Source organism: Onychomys torridus, chromosome 12, assembly GCF_903995425.1.
Source record: "Onychomys torridus chromosome 12, mOncTor1.1, whole genome shotgun sequence".
Lineage (NCBI taxonomy): Eukaryota > Metazoa > Chordata > Mammalia > Rodentia > Cricetidae > Onychomys > Onychomys torridus.
This window is the reverse complement of record NC_050454.1, coordinates 73651825-73667140: the sequence shown is the minus strand read 5'-3', so window position 1 is coordinate 73667140 and position 15316 is coordinate 73651825. Positions and strand designations below refer to the sequence as shown.

The 15316-nt window shown below is 45.2% G+C and overlaps 1 protein-coding gene and 1 pseudogene across 1 annotated transcript in view; both read right to left on the bottom strand.

Annotated features, from left to right (window-relative positions):
- Window positions 1-10828: 10828 nt before the first annotated feature.
- LOC118594175 lies at window positions 10829-11730 on the bottom strand (annotated as a pseudogene).
- A 99-nt stretch (window positions 11731-11829) lies between these two features.
- Window positions 11830-15316, bottom strand: part of Igsf5 (immunoglobulin superfamily member 5) — a 33122-nt gene continuing 29635 nt past the window's right edge. Inside the window, exon 9 of the mRNA XM_036203886.1 lies at window positions 11830-12543. Coding sequence (XP_036059779.1) covers window positions 12448-12543 — 96 coding nt within the window. The 3' untranslated portion in view covers window positions 11830-12447. The remainder of the gene's footprint in view (window positions 12544-15316) is intronic.

Below are 15316 nucleotides of genomic sequence, written 5' to 3'. Positions count from 1 at the left end.
ATCGAGTGACTTCATCTAATCTAACAATTTTCCAAAAGCCCTGGTGTTAGCCCACCATACTGAAATTAAGTTTCTACCCTCTTGCTACCATTAACATATGATTTGGAAGTGTTAAGCCCCCTCAGAGATTTGAGAACAAACTAGCTTCAAGCCACATCTGCACGCCCATTTCCATGTCTGTTCAAGCCATATCTGCACACCCATTTCCACTGTCTGTTCAAGCCACATCTGCACACCCATTTCCATGTCTGTTCAAGCCACATCTGCACACCCATTTCCATATCTGTTCAAGCCACATCTGCACACCCATTTCCATATCTGTTCAAGCCACATCTGCACACCCATTTCCATATCTGTTCAAGCCACATCTGCACACCCATTTCCATGTCTGTTCAAGCCACATCTGCACACCCATTTCCATGTCTGTTCAGGCCACATCTGCACACCCATTTCCACTGTCTGTTCAAGCCACATCTGCACACCCATTTCCATATCTGTTCAAGCCACATCTGCACACCCATTTCCATATCTGTTCAAGCCACATCTGCACACCCATTTCCATATCTGTTCAAGCCACATCTGCACACCTATTTCCATATCTGTTCAAGCCACATCTGCACACCCATTTCCATATCTATTCAAGCCACATCTGCACACCTATTTCCATATATGTTCAAGCCACCAGTGGCTGGCTTTTACCTTCAGTGTTTTGCTTCCATTGTTCCATAATAGGAGGTAATGAGAGGTCAGAGCACTCGGGGGAGAGTCTGGCCTTGCAAGCACTCCCTCGGAAAGTTCTCAGGGACCATCACCCATGAGCTGAGGAAGACTTGATGCAAGGGTAGGCACTTTCATGACATTTCCTCTATTCTGATTGACCTGCTCCTTAGTAGACCACATCTACTGTTTGGGGCCACCCTTTGCCCAGTGTTAGATTTTCATGTCTTTTTTCTCAATGGTCTCCAGAATCTTCCCTTCCATAATGATCCAGTGTAGAACCAGTACCCAAAAAGTATTTCTCCAATCTTCTCTGGATTCTTTATTGCACACATCATCTCTTTACTCATTAATTAGACACTGCAGAGAACCCAGTGACAAATCCTTCTAGACCACCAACAACATGTATTCTTCCTGATAAATATCCTTAGTCTACTCCTGCCCAGTTTCCTCTCTGAGTCAGCCTTGGCATCCCGGGATACCCATCCCCAAATTCCCGTCTTACCATAATCTCTCCCTACATGCAAGCTATCCCTAAAGGAACAATTTTTCAAAGAACTTAGTACCCTGTAAAAACAATGCCAAACCATGACCACACAACTCTCACAAAAGAAAGCACTTAATTGGGGCTTGTTTACAGTTTCAAATATTTAAGACATTATTGTTATGGCAGGAAGCATAGTGGCATACAGGCAGACATTTGTCTGGAGAAGTAGCTGAAAGTCTATGTCCAGATCCACAGGCAGCAGGAAGAGAGAGCCACTGGGTCTGGCTTGGGCCACTGAAACCACAAAGCCTACTCCAATGACATACTTCCTCCAACAAGGCCACATCTCCTGATCCATCAAAGTAGTGCCACTCCCTGATGACTAAGCATTCAAATAGATGAGCCTATGGGGCCATTCTTGTTCAAACCATCACACCTCCCCAGAGCACTCAGTCTCATTACCCCCCTCACAACAGTGATACTTGGCAAGGATGCTAAAAGCCTCCTTCTTAAAACATTCGCTTGAACATGTGCACAGTTGACTCTCCATTATTCAGTGTCTTGCCTCTAAACTGTCCTGTATTTTAGACTTTTAGAGGACGTAAGTTCCAGATTTATTTCAAGATCCTACTCAGACAGATGTCATTGTGTTTGAGTGATAAAATGAAATGTGGGGAGTCTGAAGGGCTAGTCTAAACAGTAGCCAACTCTAGCTCATGCTCTTACTGTCAAGTTAGGAGTTCCAGGAAAGAGAATGAAACTTCGCATTTTTCAGGTCTCTGTGGTACCTGCTCCTGTGTGTCCTGAAGAGGTAAATGGGTTTGAAGAACACCTCCCACTTTTTGATTCTGAGTGCCACTGGGGCACCTACAGCAGGAACACTTACTGTACTGATAACTTACATATCCTCATGTCAGCTTTCCTGCCTCACCTTCCCTACCCTGAGCTCTTACTTCCTGGAACCACCTTCTTTGAAGGAGAAGAAACTCACACCATTATCACCATCAACTTTGCTACCACTGGGTCATGTCATCAAGACACTTGGTGACGAGGTAACTAACTTCAGGTGACAATTCCAAATCTCCAATAAATTTCATTAATATCTTTACAAGTCCAAGCCTGCACACAGGCTAACTATAGCTGGTATTTGAAGAGTCTGTAGGCCACAGTCTGGAGAAGCTGCAGGTTAAGCTGACCCCTAAATGCAAGTTCAGAGATGGGACTATAAACTACAGCCAAGCCTAAAACACCAACAAAACCAAAAACTTGGAAATTCTATACAGGCAGGAATATTCTTTCTGTTCCAAAGGAAGCTCTGACAAATTGGGCAACATTGAAGCTTCCATGGAAGGTCACTGAACAGTGGTGCTAAAGCATTTTGGCTTTTATCAGGGTAATGCTTCTGAGGTTCCAGAGAGGCTGCACCCCAGCGTAAGTAAAGAGTCTATATCAAAGATCCAATCACCTGGTTGTAGGCCCCTATGGGTGGCCTTTCCTGAGCACAGAGCACTCAGGATGCCATACACAATGTCACAGGCAGGGTGGCTTAAGGAGCATTTTGTAGAGCCTGCTATTCCTCTCTCCTCAGCTATTAATTTTTAAATTTCATATAAACTTCACTTACAGTATTTTCAGACTTGTACGACAGAAACGTATTTTATTGACACTCCATTCTGCTTTCTAAAATAGCACAGATCATCTCACCAGCAGGCACTTACATTACATGTCTCGTAAGATACATGTTAAATACTTTGAAAATATTTATAGGAGTTGGGCATGAGTTTCTGTAACTTTTGGAAGTATTTTTGAATTGGTTAGGGGTTCATTTGTTTTTTCAGTAATCTTTCCCATTTTGTGTTTCCTGACACGTGACAGGAGCAAGGGAGAGTAATCAGAACCATTGATAGATTAACAGATACAAATTCATGATCTTGAGTTATTGGATGGATGTCCATGTTAGGATGTGGAATATAGCTTCATAAGTATTTAAATGATAGAGGAGAGATGAATCCCCTAGGTTCACAGATGACAGGAAAGTGGATTTATAAAGAAAAGATGCAGCAAAGCTTGTATAAATGTCTAGACAAATACGAGAGTGGCACCACTAGACCTGCATTTAGCATCAGCAGATGTTGATCCCGGGAAGTCTCAGCATGTCCTGTTCACAGCTCAGATACTCCCGTGGCGGGGCCGTTAGCTGCAGTTACCAAAGGGCCCAAGAGCTCTTGACTAGGTCCCTAACAAAGCCAAACTCAATTCACCACCCCACCTCACTTCCGGCTCAGCTGTTTGGTTTGGTTTGGTTTTTGGTTTGGTTTGGTTTGGTTGTTTGGTTTTTTGAGACAGGGTTTCCCTGTGTAGCTTTGCACCTTTCCTGGCCTTGAACTCAGAGATCCGCCTGCTTCTGCCTCCCAAGTGCTGGGATCAAAGGCGTGTGTGTACTACCACTGCCCGGCACTCGGTTTTTTAATGTAATTACATTCATAGAAACTTCAAAGTCTCTTACACTGTGACAAATGCAGGGAGATATTTATGGTTATAAATAGGCTTATTGCTTTTGCAATGTTTGGGGGACATAGGAAGATTTTACGGGTATTTCCAGGTGTTGTGGGGCATCAGAAACCTCCTTCCAAGCAACATGGAATCCTAGCATATATTAATTGTTAAGAAATCTGTCAGGTCTAGCAGTACAAGCTTGCAGTCCTGGCTACTCAGGGAGGCTAGGGCAGGAAGATTACAAGTTCCAGCCCTATCTGGGCTACTGTGTGAGTTCAAGGCCACTGAGAGACACAGTGAGGCTATGTATCAAAAAAGAAGGCAAAGGGGCTGGAGAGATGGCCTGGAGATTACCGTTCTTGCTGCTCTTGCAGAGGACCTGAGTTTGGTTCCCAGCTCCTATAATGGGCAGCTCACAGCCTCCTACACCTCTAGCTCCAGAGGATCGAATGTCCTTGCCCTCCTCTTGCCTCCACAGTTATCCAGTGGCACCTGCATGGATACACACACAGAACTGCACACATATAGACAAATAAATAATAAAATAAATCTTTAAAGAATAAATAATAATAGAAGTGAAAAGGAGGTGACTTATCTCAGAGGTCAAGTTCTTGCCTAGGACATAGAGTGTCTGTGTGTGTGTGTGTGTGTGTGTGTGTGTGTGTGTGTGTGTGTGTGTGAGAGAGAGAGAGAGAGAGAGAGAGAGAGAGAGAGAGAGAGAGAGAGAGAAATCAAGGAATCTTGGATACATTTGGAGATGAGCTAGACCTCTGCCAAGAAGTAAGGCTTGGTCATTGCTCTCCCAGCTTCCTCTGCATATGCTTCTGTGGGCCTCCTGACTCCAAAAAGAGACACCCCCACACTACAGTAGCGTACCATGATGATCACTCTCAGCCCAGCCTGTCCCCTGGTTTGAGAGGCTTTGGTGGCTAGAAGCCAAGGAGTACAAGTGGCCACTTCTGAGCATGCACAGGCAAGCTGCTGCCTAGAAGTAAGTGGGTGTTCACCTGCCTCCCAGCTTTGTAGTAAATCTTGTATCTATGAGCATTAACTGGCCATGCAGAAGATGCCTGCCCCAGTGCAAGCAGCATCAGAACAGGCAAGGACAGGCAGATGTGGAGCCTGTCTACCTGAAGGGAACTGAATAGGAAAACAGACATTGAATACATAATTGTCCAGAATCACAGTTATGCCATTAGCAACCCATCTCTAGAGAGGAGATGCTTAAGGTGATACTAACACATCAGAGGCGCTTAAGTCAGGAGCTGGGAGGGCACAGGGAAGGTGAGTGCCTGTCCGGCAGGCAGAATGGCTTAAGTGATAAGTAAAGTCTATGGGAGGACTGGAGAGATGGCTCAGCATTGAGAGAACTTGCTGCTCTTGCAGAGAATCCAGGCTGTTTCCTGCAGCCACATGGTGGCTTATAACCTTCTATAACTCAGTTGCAGGGAATCCAACACCTCCTCAGGCTTCCAAGGGCACCAGGGGTTTGCATGTGGTGCACATAACATACATTCGGGCAAAACACTCACACACACAAAGTGAAGGTTTTTTTTAATCTATCAGAGGAATAAAAGACCACCGGATGGAGAGTGTGCTTTGGACTATCGGTGGAAGAAGTATGTCAGACGGACAGAAAAATGTCACTGACAAAGTCCTACAATGGAAGCAAAGAGAAGTCCCTGGCCAGCTGCCATCCCTGTATGTAGAGAGGGGCCTATTATCACTGGTGGCCAGAAAGACAATTTGAACTTGAAGCCAGGGTGGTGAACTGAAGCCCACATGTACACAAGAATACATAACACGTAGGCTAACACACAAAAATTCACACGTCGTATGTACATACAATCTCATGTTCACACAAGTATACATACATATACCGTGTATATAGACACAAACACATACAAAACATATGCGTGCAATTCATACACCTACCAAATATGTACTCATGTACAGACATACACATATACACATGCATACAGCACCCAGAACTGCATGCACACAAACATGCCATGAAGCTGTGAAGAGGCAGGAAGGAAGCAAAATTTTCCATCCTTGCAACTCCCACGGCAGGAGCCTCCGTCAGCAACACTGCTCCTAACGGAAGGGAGTGAAAAATCTCCATCACCTGTCTAGTCCATGGCTGCTGCTGAGGGCCATGGCTGGGTCTTATGGCAGTCATGATCTGTGTTGATGTTCATGGCTAGTGCTACCACCAAAGGCCATGTGGATGTCCACAGACTGAGTGGTTACCTGAAGCCATGTTGAAGTCTGAGGGCCATGCTGAGTAGGCCCCGCTCCAGGCTGATCATCTGAGCTACCACCCAGGTCCAGGACCTTAAATTATCCCACCCCAATAACTACCCTACCTACAAACTAAATGAACCATAGCTGCCCAATCTCCATGACTCAGAACACAGCAGGATATCCAAGAGAAGTCTCAGAGAGGGTCCAGTATTGTGTGTAACAAAAGCCAGAGGCCTTGAACCGGACCGAGGACTCGCTGCAATGAACATTTGCAAATAAAGCTGCTTGGACCCAAGAGTGCACTGCGTGACGCACCGCAGCTTCCAACGCCACTGTGACTGAAGGTGTGATGGAGAGGTGGGAGAGAGGAGCAGAGGAGGGTCAGAATGGTACAAGTGTGGCAGGACAGCTGTGATTAGTATGAGAGAAGGCTGAAACTGACGGAGGAGCAGGCCATTACCCAGAGGAGTCAGCAAGATGGTTTTGTTTGTTTGTTCTTATTTGGGTTTTTTGTGGAGTTATTTTTGCATTTTAATCTTTATTTTTATTATCTTTTGGAGAGAAGGATATGGGGGTAGATATGGAAGAACGGAAAGATGAATGGTATTGGAGTGCATGATATAAAATTCCCAAGGCATCAATTTTTTTAAATGTTAGGGGGAAGAAAACCTCTATCACCTGAAGTTTTTAAAATTAGGGTTTTTTTGTTTAGATTTTTTTCTATTGGTTGAACGACCTCAGACTTTATTATCCATGAAACTGAAAAGCACTACCCAACTGACGATGAAGTTATCCTGTAAAATACATGCACTCTTCAGGTTCCTAGAGAGAAATAAAATCAACGTGTTTGGGGCTACATTCCCTCTCCGACTTAACCGGATGGCACCTTAATGGATTTTTTTGCTGTCAGACCAGTATTAGGAGGTGGGACATCAACCTCTAATCTCTTAGCCTGAAGTCACTGGTTGGGTGATAATTCTCACATGTCTGTCTAGGCCCTAGTGTTCACCATCCCGTCGCATTTTTAGAAGTGGCACATGCTCCCAACAACATGAGAAAGACAATGAGAGATGCTTAGGACTCAGTCCACCAGACACCACAGACACTTTGGTCAAGGCCTCACTGTCCGAGGATGCCAGGCTGTGCTGGGAGAAATCAAACATTTGCCACCTACAGAAAGCACAGCCCCCGAGTGCTGCCTGGATGAGGGACGCTAAGGACATTGAAAAAGACAGCTTCTGTCCCGACCACTGGGCCACGCTGGGCAAGGATAGAATGGCTTGCCTGTGTGTGTGAAGATCATTCTGACAGTGAGTAGGGACCTCTGGGGCTCATCATTGTATCTCCTTGTTCTGTGGGTGTGGACATGGGTACCAAAGGGCCTGAACTACTCAATCAAGGAAGGCGTGTGCCTAGGGCATCCTGGTCATGTACTCTTCAGGTAAGTGGCCTAGCCTTGGTGGGTGTGGGAGGAGTCATGGAGCTGCTGGGCAGACTGCATTTCCTTCTGACTTCACAAATGCACTCTCCATTCCTTGATTTCTGCTTCCTGAACACCACCCTGCCTATCCACACCCTTTTCACACTACCTCACCCAGCTCAGTCCTCCCCAGAGACTCCCTTACACACCTCACCAACACGCTCACAGGGCATCTGGCTCCGGCCAGGGCTAGTCCAGGACAGGTTCCCATAGTTTAGCTGTGTCTCCCCACTTAAGGCCACAACTATGGGACCTGCTCTGTGCAGGTCCAGCCACCTCTACTAACCTGTCAGTCCTCTCAGGCCTTCTCAGGTTGCCTTCTCCAAGGCCACCAGAGCCCCTTCCAAGAAAGGCCCCGAGCCTTCCTTACCATCTTCCCTTGCCTTCCCCCCTCTCTGTTTCACAGAAGCAGGGATTTTCCATCTCTAGACAGAATGGACTGTACATTTCCAAGGTGTCCTAAACACTTCAGTGTCAGGGGCAAGATATTGACAATGTGACTCTTGTCCGCCATGGCCCCCACTCACTTTTGATGCCATCTGATTGCTAGGAACATGCAATGCAACTTTCACCTCCATGGTGATTTTCTGAGGTCAGAGCCACACAGAGCAGAGGGAATGCTTCTGGTTCTCCTCAGAATATTGTCCTCACCACTTTAGTCCTCCTCTAAGTCAACTAGAGAAGGCCCCAGAAAGATCAGGTAAGATCAGTCAAGTTCAAAACCAATCAGGAAGTCAAACAGGCATTTCTCTAGCCAGGATTTGATGGCACGAGGCTTTGAGGGATGCTTGTTCAACTCTATCTGCAACCTCATCAGGTATTCATCAACAAAGACCCTCGTCTCTGTTCTGGAGAAACAACCTTGTCCTTGTCATTGGCTGATTGCCTCCTCACACCCCAGCCTCCTGAGATTTCCTCAGCTGTCCCCATTGCAGAGTGAAAGACACTTTTACCACATCAGCAAAACACCATGTTGAGCTGAGAGCTGCCTTGGGGTTTTCAGAATCCCTAAATAGAAACCAGTTGACTGCAGGCTTTCACACTGAAGAAAACACAGATTGTGTTTGTGTGAAAGAGCCCATGACACACCAAGGTCATTCCCAAGCAGTTCTCTATAGATTAGTATAGTCCAACAGAGTTTTCTTCAACAATGAAAACCTGTCAACTGTCTATACAGTCACTGGCTACTGAGATGGGCTACTATAATTGAGGGAAAAGATCTTGGATCCTATTTAGTTTAAATAGCATAAGTTTAAGTAGTGCTGTGTGGCTCTGTAGCAAGCAGGGGTGTTGAGTGACAAGGAATGACATCTTGATCTTTTGTTTAACAACCAGATTGACTAGGTCCCTCCTTCCCACGAGTATATAAGCAGTAAAGACTGCCAAGAGTCCCTCTCAGACAAGATCAACAGAAGGACCTGGAAAGGACACTTTGCAACCTGTTGAGCTGTGTCTGCAGTCTGTGCAGCATGCCCCAGGTTTCCAGATTTGTGAACTGTCACCATGCTGAGGTGGTCTTCGGTGATGCAGCTGTCTTTGAATGATGTCTGCTCCTGTAAGTGATCCCCTCACCCATATTCCTGTAAGTAAGTAACCCCAATAAAACTCATTGGTTCACCAAATTGGACTTTGGCGGTATCCATTCTTTGGTCTGTCATAGGCTCGCTGTCTGGGGTGAACAGATATTTGTTCAATCTTCACAGGAATTAGTTTTGACATATCTAAAAAGTCAAACTCTAATTTAGAAGTAGCATAGTTAAATATAGGATTAATTGCTAACCACAGAGAAATCTGTACCAACCAGTTTGGAACTTAAGATAACAATGGTCATGCCTCTAGGTCAAATGTGAGTGCGCCAGGTGCAGGAAGTGAAATTCACTCACAGAGCAAACCTAGGTATAAAAGGGATTGGGAAAGGGCAGAAATTTCCATCTTGGATCCTAACATGCATGTTGGATCTACTGGTACACTGAGGTCTCCTGACCTCCTTCTTGGAAATGACTTCATTTCTAAATACTCTGATTCTTTGGATTACCACCCAAATCTTAGCTAGAGTGATGGCTCAGTGGTTAAGAGCACTGATTGTTCTTCCAGAGGACCCAGGTTCAGTTTCCAGCATCCACATGGCAGCTAACAACCATCTTTAACTCCAGTTCTAGGGGATCCAATGCCCTCTTCTGATATATATGGGCACTGTGCACACTGGTGTACATATATTAATGCAGGCAAAAAACATGTACACATAAAATAATTAATAATAACAATAATGCAACACCACCTCTCAGCCCACCAAAGACATGCAGATAGCAGTTAATACAGAGACTCACAATGGGTCAAAATGCAAACAATAAGTGACTGTGTGGTGCACAGCCCTAAATGGACATCTGTATCATCGCCTCCCCAACCAAGGCTCAGGAACCATCACAGAAGAGAGAGCAGAGAGACGGTAAGAGCCAGGGTCAGGGAAGACTAGTAAAAATCAATGTCTTCTGGGCACAACATGGTCACTGCATTCAAGGACTCACAGTCATGGCTACCTGCACAAGACCAAGCCAGTCAACATCCCAGCATGGAGGGTGTGCTGGATAGTTTCATGTCAACACAAGCTATAGTCATCCACAAGAAGGAAATCTCGATTAAGAAACTGCCTCCATGAGATCAGGCTGTAGACAAGCCTGTAGGGCATTTTCTTAATTAGTAAGTGATAGGAGGGGACCCAGCCCATTGTGAGTGGTGCCATCCCTGGGCTGGTGGTCCTGGGTTCCATAAGAAAACAGGCTGAGCAAGCCATGAGGAGCAAGCCAGTAAGCAGCACCCCTCCATGGCTTCTGCATCAGCTCCTGCCTTATAGGTTCCTGCCCTGTTTGAGTTCCTTCCTATCTTGACTTCCTTTGATGATGAAATGTGATGTGGAAATGTAAGTCTAATATACCCTTTCCTCCCCAAGTTCCTCTGGTCATAGCATTTCATCACAGCAATAGTAACTAGTACAGAGGGGGAGGGGCTTGTAAGCCCCTACCCATAAACTGAGGAGCTATAAACAGTGGATAGCTGCTAGGGGATAGGAAAATCATTTTTTTAATTAGAAAAATCATTTATTTCTGCTCCTTTCACACATCATATTGTCCAGGAAACAGTCTCCCATATGTGTCTGAAATGGCAGAGTACCACACACACAGTTTAAAGGCAAAGCACCACTGAAGGAACTGACCAGTTGTCCAAGTATCTCGGATCTCACAATACAGTTCTCGATTTGATTAATTTCTGAAAATCAGAAATATCATGTCCAAAAATGATAAGGGGGCTATAAAAAATAATCACTTTATTTAATACCAAAGTTTTAGAAATGGAGTATATTTCCTTTAGCAAATAAAAAAAAAACTAAGAAAATGCCACTAGACACAGTTGGTACATCAGAATAGGTCATGAGACAAAATACTGGAATGAATCTGTCTCTGATGCCATGACTTCCAGGCCTAGCTTTCATGTGCTTGCTAGGGTGTCACTCAACGCTGCTCTTCCTCTGCTCTTCACTCTTTTCCACACTGCACAAGGGAGTGGCTCAGCCTTTAAGGCTGCATCAACAGGAACCAATCCAGGACTCACTGACTTCTCAAAAGGTGCTAGCCCATCAGGTAGCCCAGCAATTTCATTCTCATGAATACTCTAGCCATGAAGAAATTCAGTAGGACACAGACAAAGCCAATGAAGAGAAGAAGAAACCTACTGAGTTCGGGACTGTTTGGTGCATTGGATCAGTCCAGGATTATGAAACCTAAACCTCCCATTGTAAACAGGAAGCTAGTTGCAAGTCCTTCAATAATATACTGTCCATTTACTCTGTAAGCCAAGAAAGCTACTGGCCTTTGATGTCCATGTTCATCAGTCATTGAGCCAACACTTGGAGGTTCAACAATAACATCATAGATTATTCCTCCAGTAATGAGGAAGTAAGACACCACCACCAGGGCATACACCGTCATGGCCTACGGCATGTGCACCCAGGGCGGCTTCTTCAGCTTCAGATTGGGGCATTCGAGCACTAAGAATGGGACTCAGTACAGCATCTCCATGTCAGCGGCAGCAGGGCCAGCATTCCAACCTCCAGCCTCCCGAGCCACCCGGAAACATGAGGAAAATCTTTTTTTTTTCTTACGCAGTGTGGCCCCTGGTAGGTTGTCCATGCTCCAGTGGACATCCACATTCAGTAGCACTGATCGGAAAAAAAAGAGGACATGAAGTTGGGGGGCAGGTATTGGAGGTCTGGGAGAAGTTGGAGGAGGTGTTGAGATCACAGAATGGATCAAAATACATTGTATGCATCTATGAAATCCTCAAAGAATAAATTAAAAACACAACAAATGTTTTGTTTTCTCTTTGTTTATGAAAGAATATGCATTTCTTTCCAGTTCTTTCATGATGCTGGCTGAATTCGAGCTTGGTCCCCTATCGGGCAGAACCCACACCTAAGTCACCCCAAAACATGGGGACAAGGATAAGGGAGCAACCAGGAGTGCCTGTCTTCTGGACACGCACCTTGGCATTGCATTTCCTTTTATTTAACCCACCAAGCTCTGAATGACCAGTCCACTTAAGGAGGTCCAGTTGATTCTAATTGTTATGCTCTTGGTTTGGTGATACTATGCAGTAATGCCCCTAGCTATAAAACGAATATAAATAGCATATCACCATGACCTAGGACAACAAAAACACTCTGAAGGTCATGGCAGATCCAGTCCTATCTGCCTTCTGCTGGTGTGGCAAGCTGGAGTGTTGGTCCATGAGGAATATCTCCAAGATAGACCCTCGCATTTTGCTCAGTCACTTTAAGGAATTCACCCAAACCATGAGACATTTCAAAATCATATTCTTTTCAGTTTAGAGAAAAACTGATTCCTCATGTCACTATAAAGCATCAGCTCTGGTGAGTCCACGGCTTCGGCAAAGCTGAGGCCCAGTCCCAGGATGGAGAGGAAGATGGCATCAACTTGGTGGCTGCATGTGCCATGAGGAGTCTTTACTACACCAAAGTTACGTTTCTGACCTTCTGAGGGCTGGCGGTGTCAAAGGAAACCTGTGGATGACTCGCTGGGCTGGGCTGACACGTTCTGTGTTCCTGGTAACAGAGTCAGAAGGGTCAGTGTGCTCACCTGAGAAGCACCAGAGAGCAGAGATGAACAACTGTATAGAGACAAACCCTCTCCTCCTTTTTCTTCAGCAGCACGTGCTCTGGATGCTTTCCAAGCCCAAAGAGCATGCTCATTCCAAGAATCCAAGGCCCACTTTTTACCAAACCAGATTACAGATGCAAAGGTTCCCTGTTTTGTTTTTCTTTCTAATTCCCTAAAGTTCTTGCTTTACCTGGTAGGGTGTATGGTTTTGTTTGTTTGTTTGTTTGTTTCTTTTTAAACATAAGATATTTGTGGCTGTCTTCAAATAACACACATTCCTTCTAAAAAAGGCAAAAGCCAAACAGAAGAGCTGACTGGAAATTCGCATCCCCCGTGTCTCCCGCAGCATTGTATGGTGCTGGTTTCTTGTTCAGAAACCTCCCAAACTAATCTGGACTCCACTACAAGGCCAGTGACTTCACCCTAGGAAGATGTGAGCTCCACCCTAACATGTGCCTGTAAGCCTAGCACCTAGGAGATTGAGAGGTAGGAGAATCATGAGTTCAAATTAGCCTGAGCCACACAGGGAGACCCTGTATCAAAAGCAAAGAAGTTATGTGCAACCCATCTTCCCTTGCCAGCCCTGAAGGTAGCAGTTCAAACTGTGGGGCACAGTGAGCGTATCAAACATCTTAAATAATGCAGCAGGGCAGGATGAATTATTCAGCTGCAGTGGAACGCTGTGGATCTTGAGTGGGAATAGTCTCACGTTGCTGTGTGGCTTCCACTTACAGGCTCCCAATAAGGAAAGGAAGCCTGCTTGGCGGATGGAGCTGTCTATGCCAGGGTCCCTCTGGAGGGTGCCTTCTGCTGGGAGTGCTGGACGGTTTTGCAGTTGTTTGCTTCTGTTTGCACTGCTGGGTTGCACAAATGCACTGCCGCTTTCTAAATTTATCATGGGTTTATTTCTGTTTATCTCAACAGGAGGAATGGATTAGTGGGCAAGGCACAAGCCGGGTTATGAAACATTCATATGCCCTCGAAAACTGAATGGTAAAGAGATGGAATTGCTAAAAACAACCAGAAAAACTGACTGACAGCAAGTGAAGGTCCCTGGAGAGAAGAAGGAAGGATGGCCATTTGTGTTAAATATTCATCTAGGTACAAAACATCCATAAAGCCTATGATTTTAGACCAAAATAGAAAGAGTTCACTTGTCCCATGAGCTGGTTGATTCATAGCAAAAAAATTCAGTCCTTGTGAGTTCTGCCCTAATATACACTGACCATGTTACACCTGAGCTCCTCTACCACCCAGCAAGCTCTCATCCAGTGACCAATGACCTATTCCATACCCTAATCACACACCCCATCGTGACAGAGCTGGCAGTGAAGAGTGGTCACACTGGTACACGTCCATTTGGATCCTTTTCTTCCTTCTAACTTTCCTAGACATTTACTGCCTGAACTGGGCTCTGCAGCCTAAAATCTTATTCTTCCACCTGTGTTGATTGAATGTGGTGTGTCTCAGGATGCATCTAAAACACTAGAAACAAAGAAAGAAAGAAAGAAAGAAAGAAAGAAAGAAAGAAAGAAAGAAAGAAAGAAAGAAAGAAAGAAAGAAAGAAAGAGGAAGGGAAGGGAAGGGAAGGGAAGGGAAGGGAAGGGAAGGGAAGGGAAGGGAAGGGAAGGGAAGGGAAGGGAAGGGAAGGGAAGAAGAAAAAATAATGCTGTAGATGATGAGGTGTTTGAGCCTAACAGCATTGCACTGTGTTGATCACAGCACCCCCAGAAACATCTCAAGCTCTTCTGTGATGTAAAAAGCTCACCACAGTGGGCACACAAGGCACAGTTTAGGCAGCCTCTTGGAATTCAGAGAAGACACTGCCTTAGAAACAGGCCTACGTCTACAAAAACATTGTTCTCAAGCAGGTCATCCAGGGAACATTTGAAAACACCAGTTCTTAGGCCTGATCATGTCTAGACAGTCTGGAAGAGCCCAAGAGTTTGCACAAGTACCTGAGTGCTTCTGGGGTGTGCTGCACTGAGATATCAGGGTACCAGACAGGTTTCTATAGGTCCTGCACGTACCTCATATTCAGCAAGTATTCTTTAGGAATCCAAGCATCCAGCATTTGGAAACATACCCCAAGTTTCTATCAGGGTATGGCATGAATCAGGATATACATTCATAAGTGAAAATCCCCCTGGGGCTGAAGAGATGGCACGGTGGTTAAGAGCATGTGCTGCTCTCATGGCAGTCCCATTCCTAGTAACCAGTTGGTGGCTCATAATTATCCATAGTTTCACTGACGCCCTCTTCTGGTCTCTCATGGTACTGCATACACATGAGCACATATGTACATGTGGGCCACAGACCTCACATGCACAGCAAACCACATTTATTCTTCTGCTTTTCAAACCCATCACCCAGCATTCTTCCATAAGACAAAGGGCACAAGGTCCCAGTGTAGATGAGGATTATGCAGATTCCAGGTAGCTGGGACTGCAAAGCTGACTCAGATCCTAGAGACCTTTGTCAAAGAGAACAAACAAGTTGCACATTGCTCATGACTTGGTTGGTTCAGATGACTCTTTCCCCAGTCAGAGTACATCCTTCCAAATCATCAACAGACTTTTAACAGCCACTGTTATAAGAAAGCAAGTGATACTTCCTCACTCTGCCCTATTCCTGACAGGATGTCTGCTTGAAACAGAGGTGATGAAGAGACCCCTTCTTCCATCATGAATAGTCAACATGTACCTATCACAAGATATG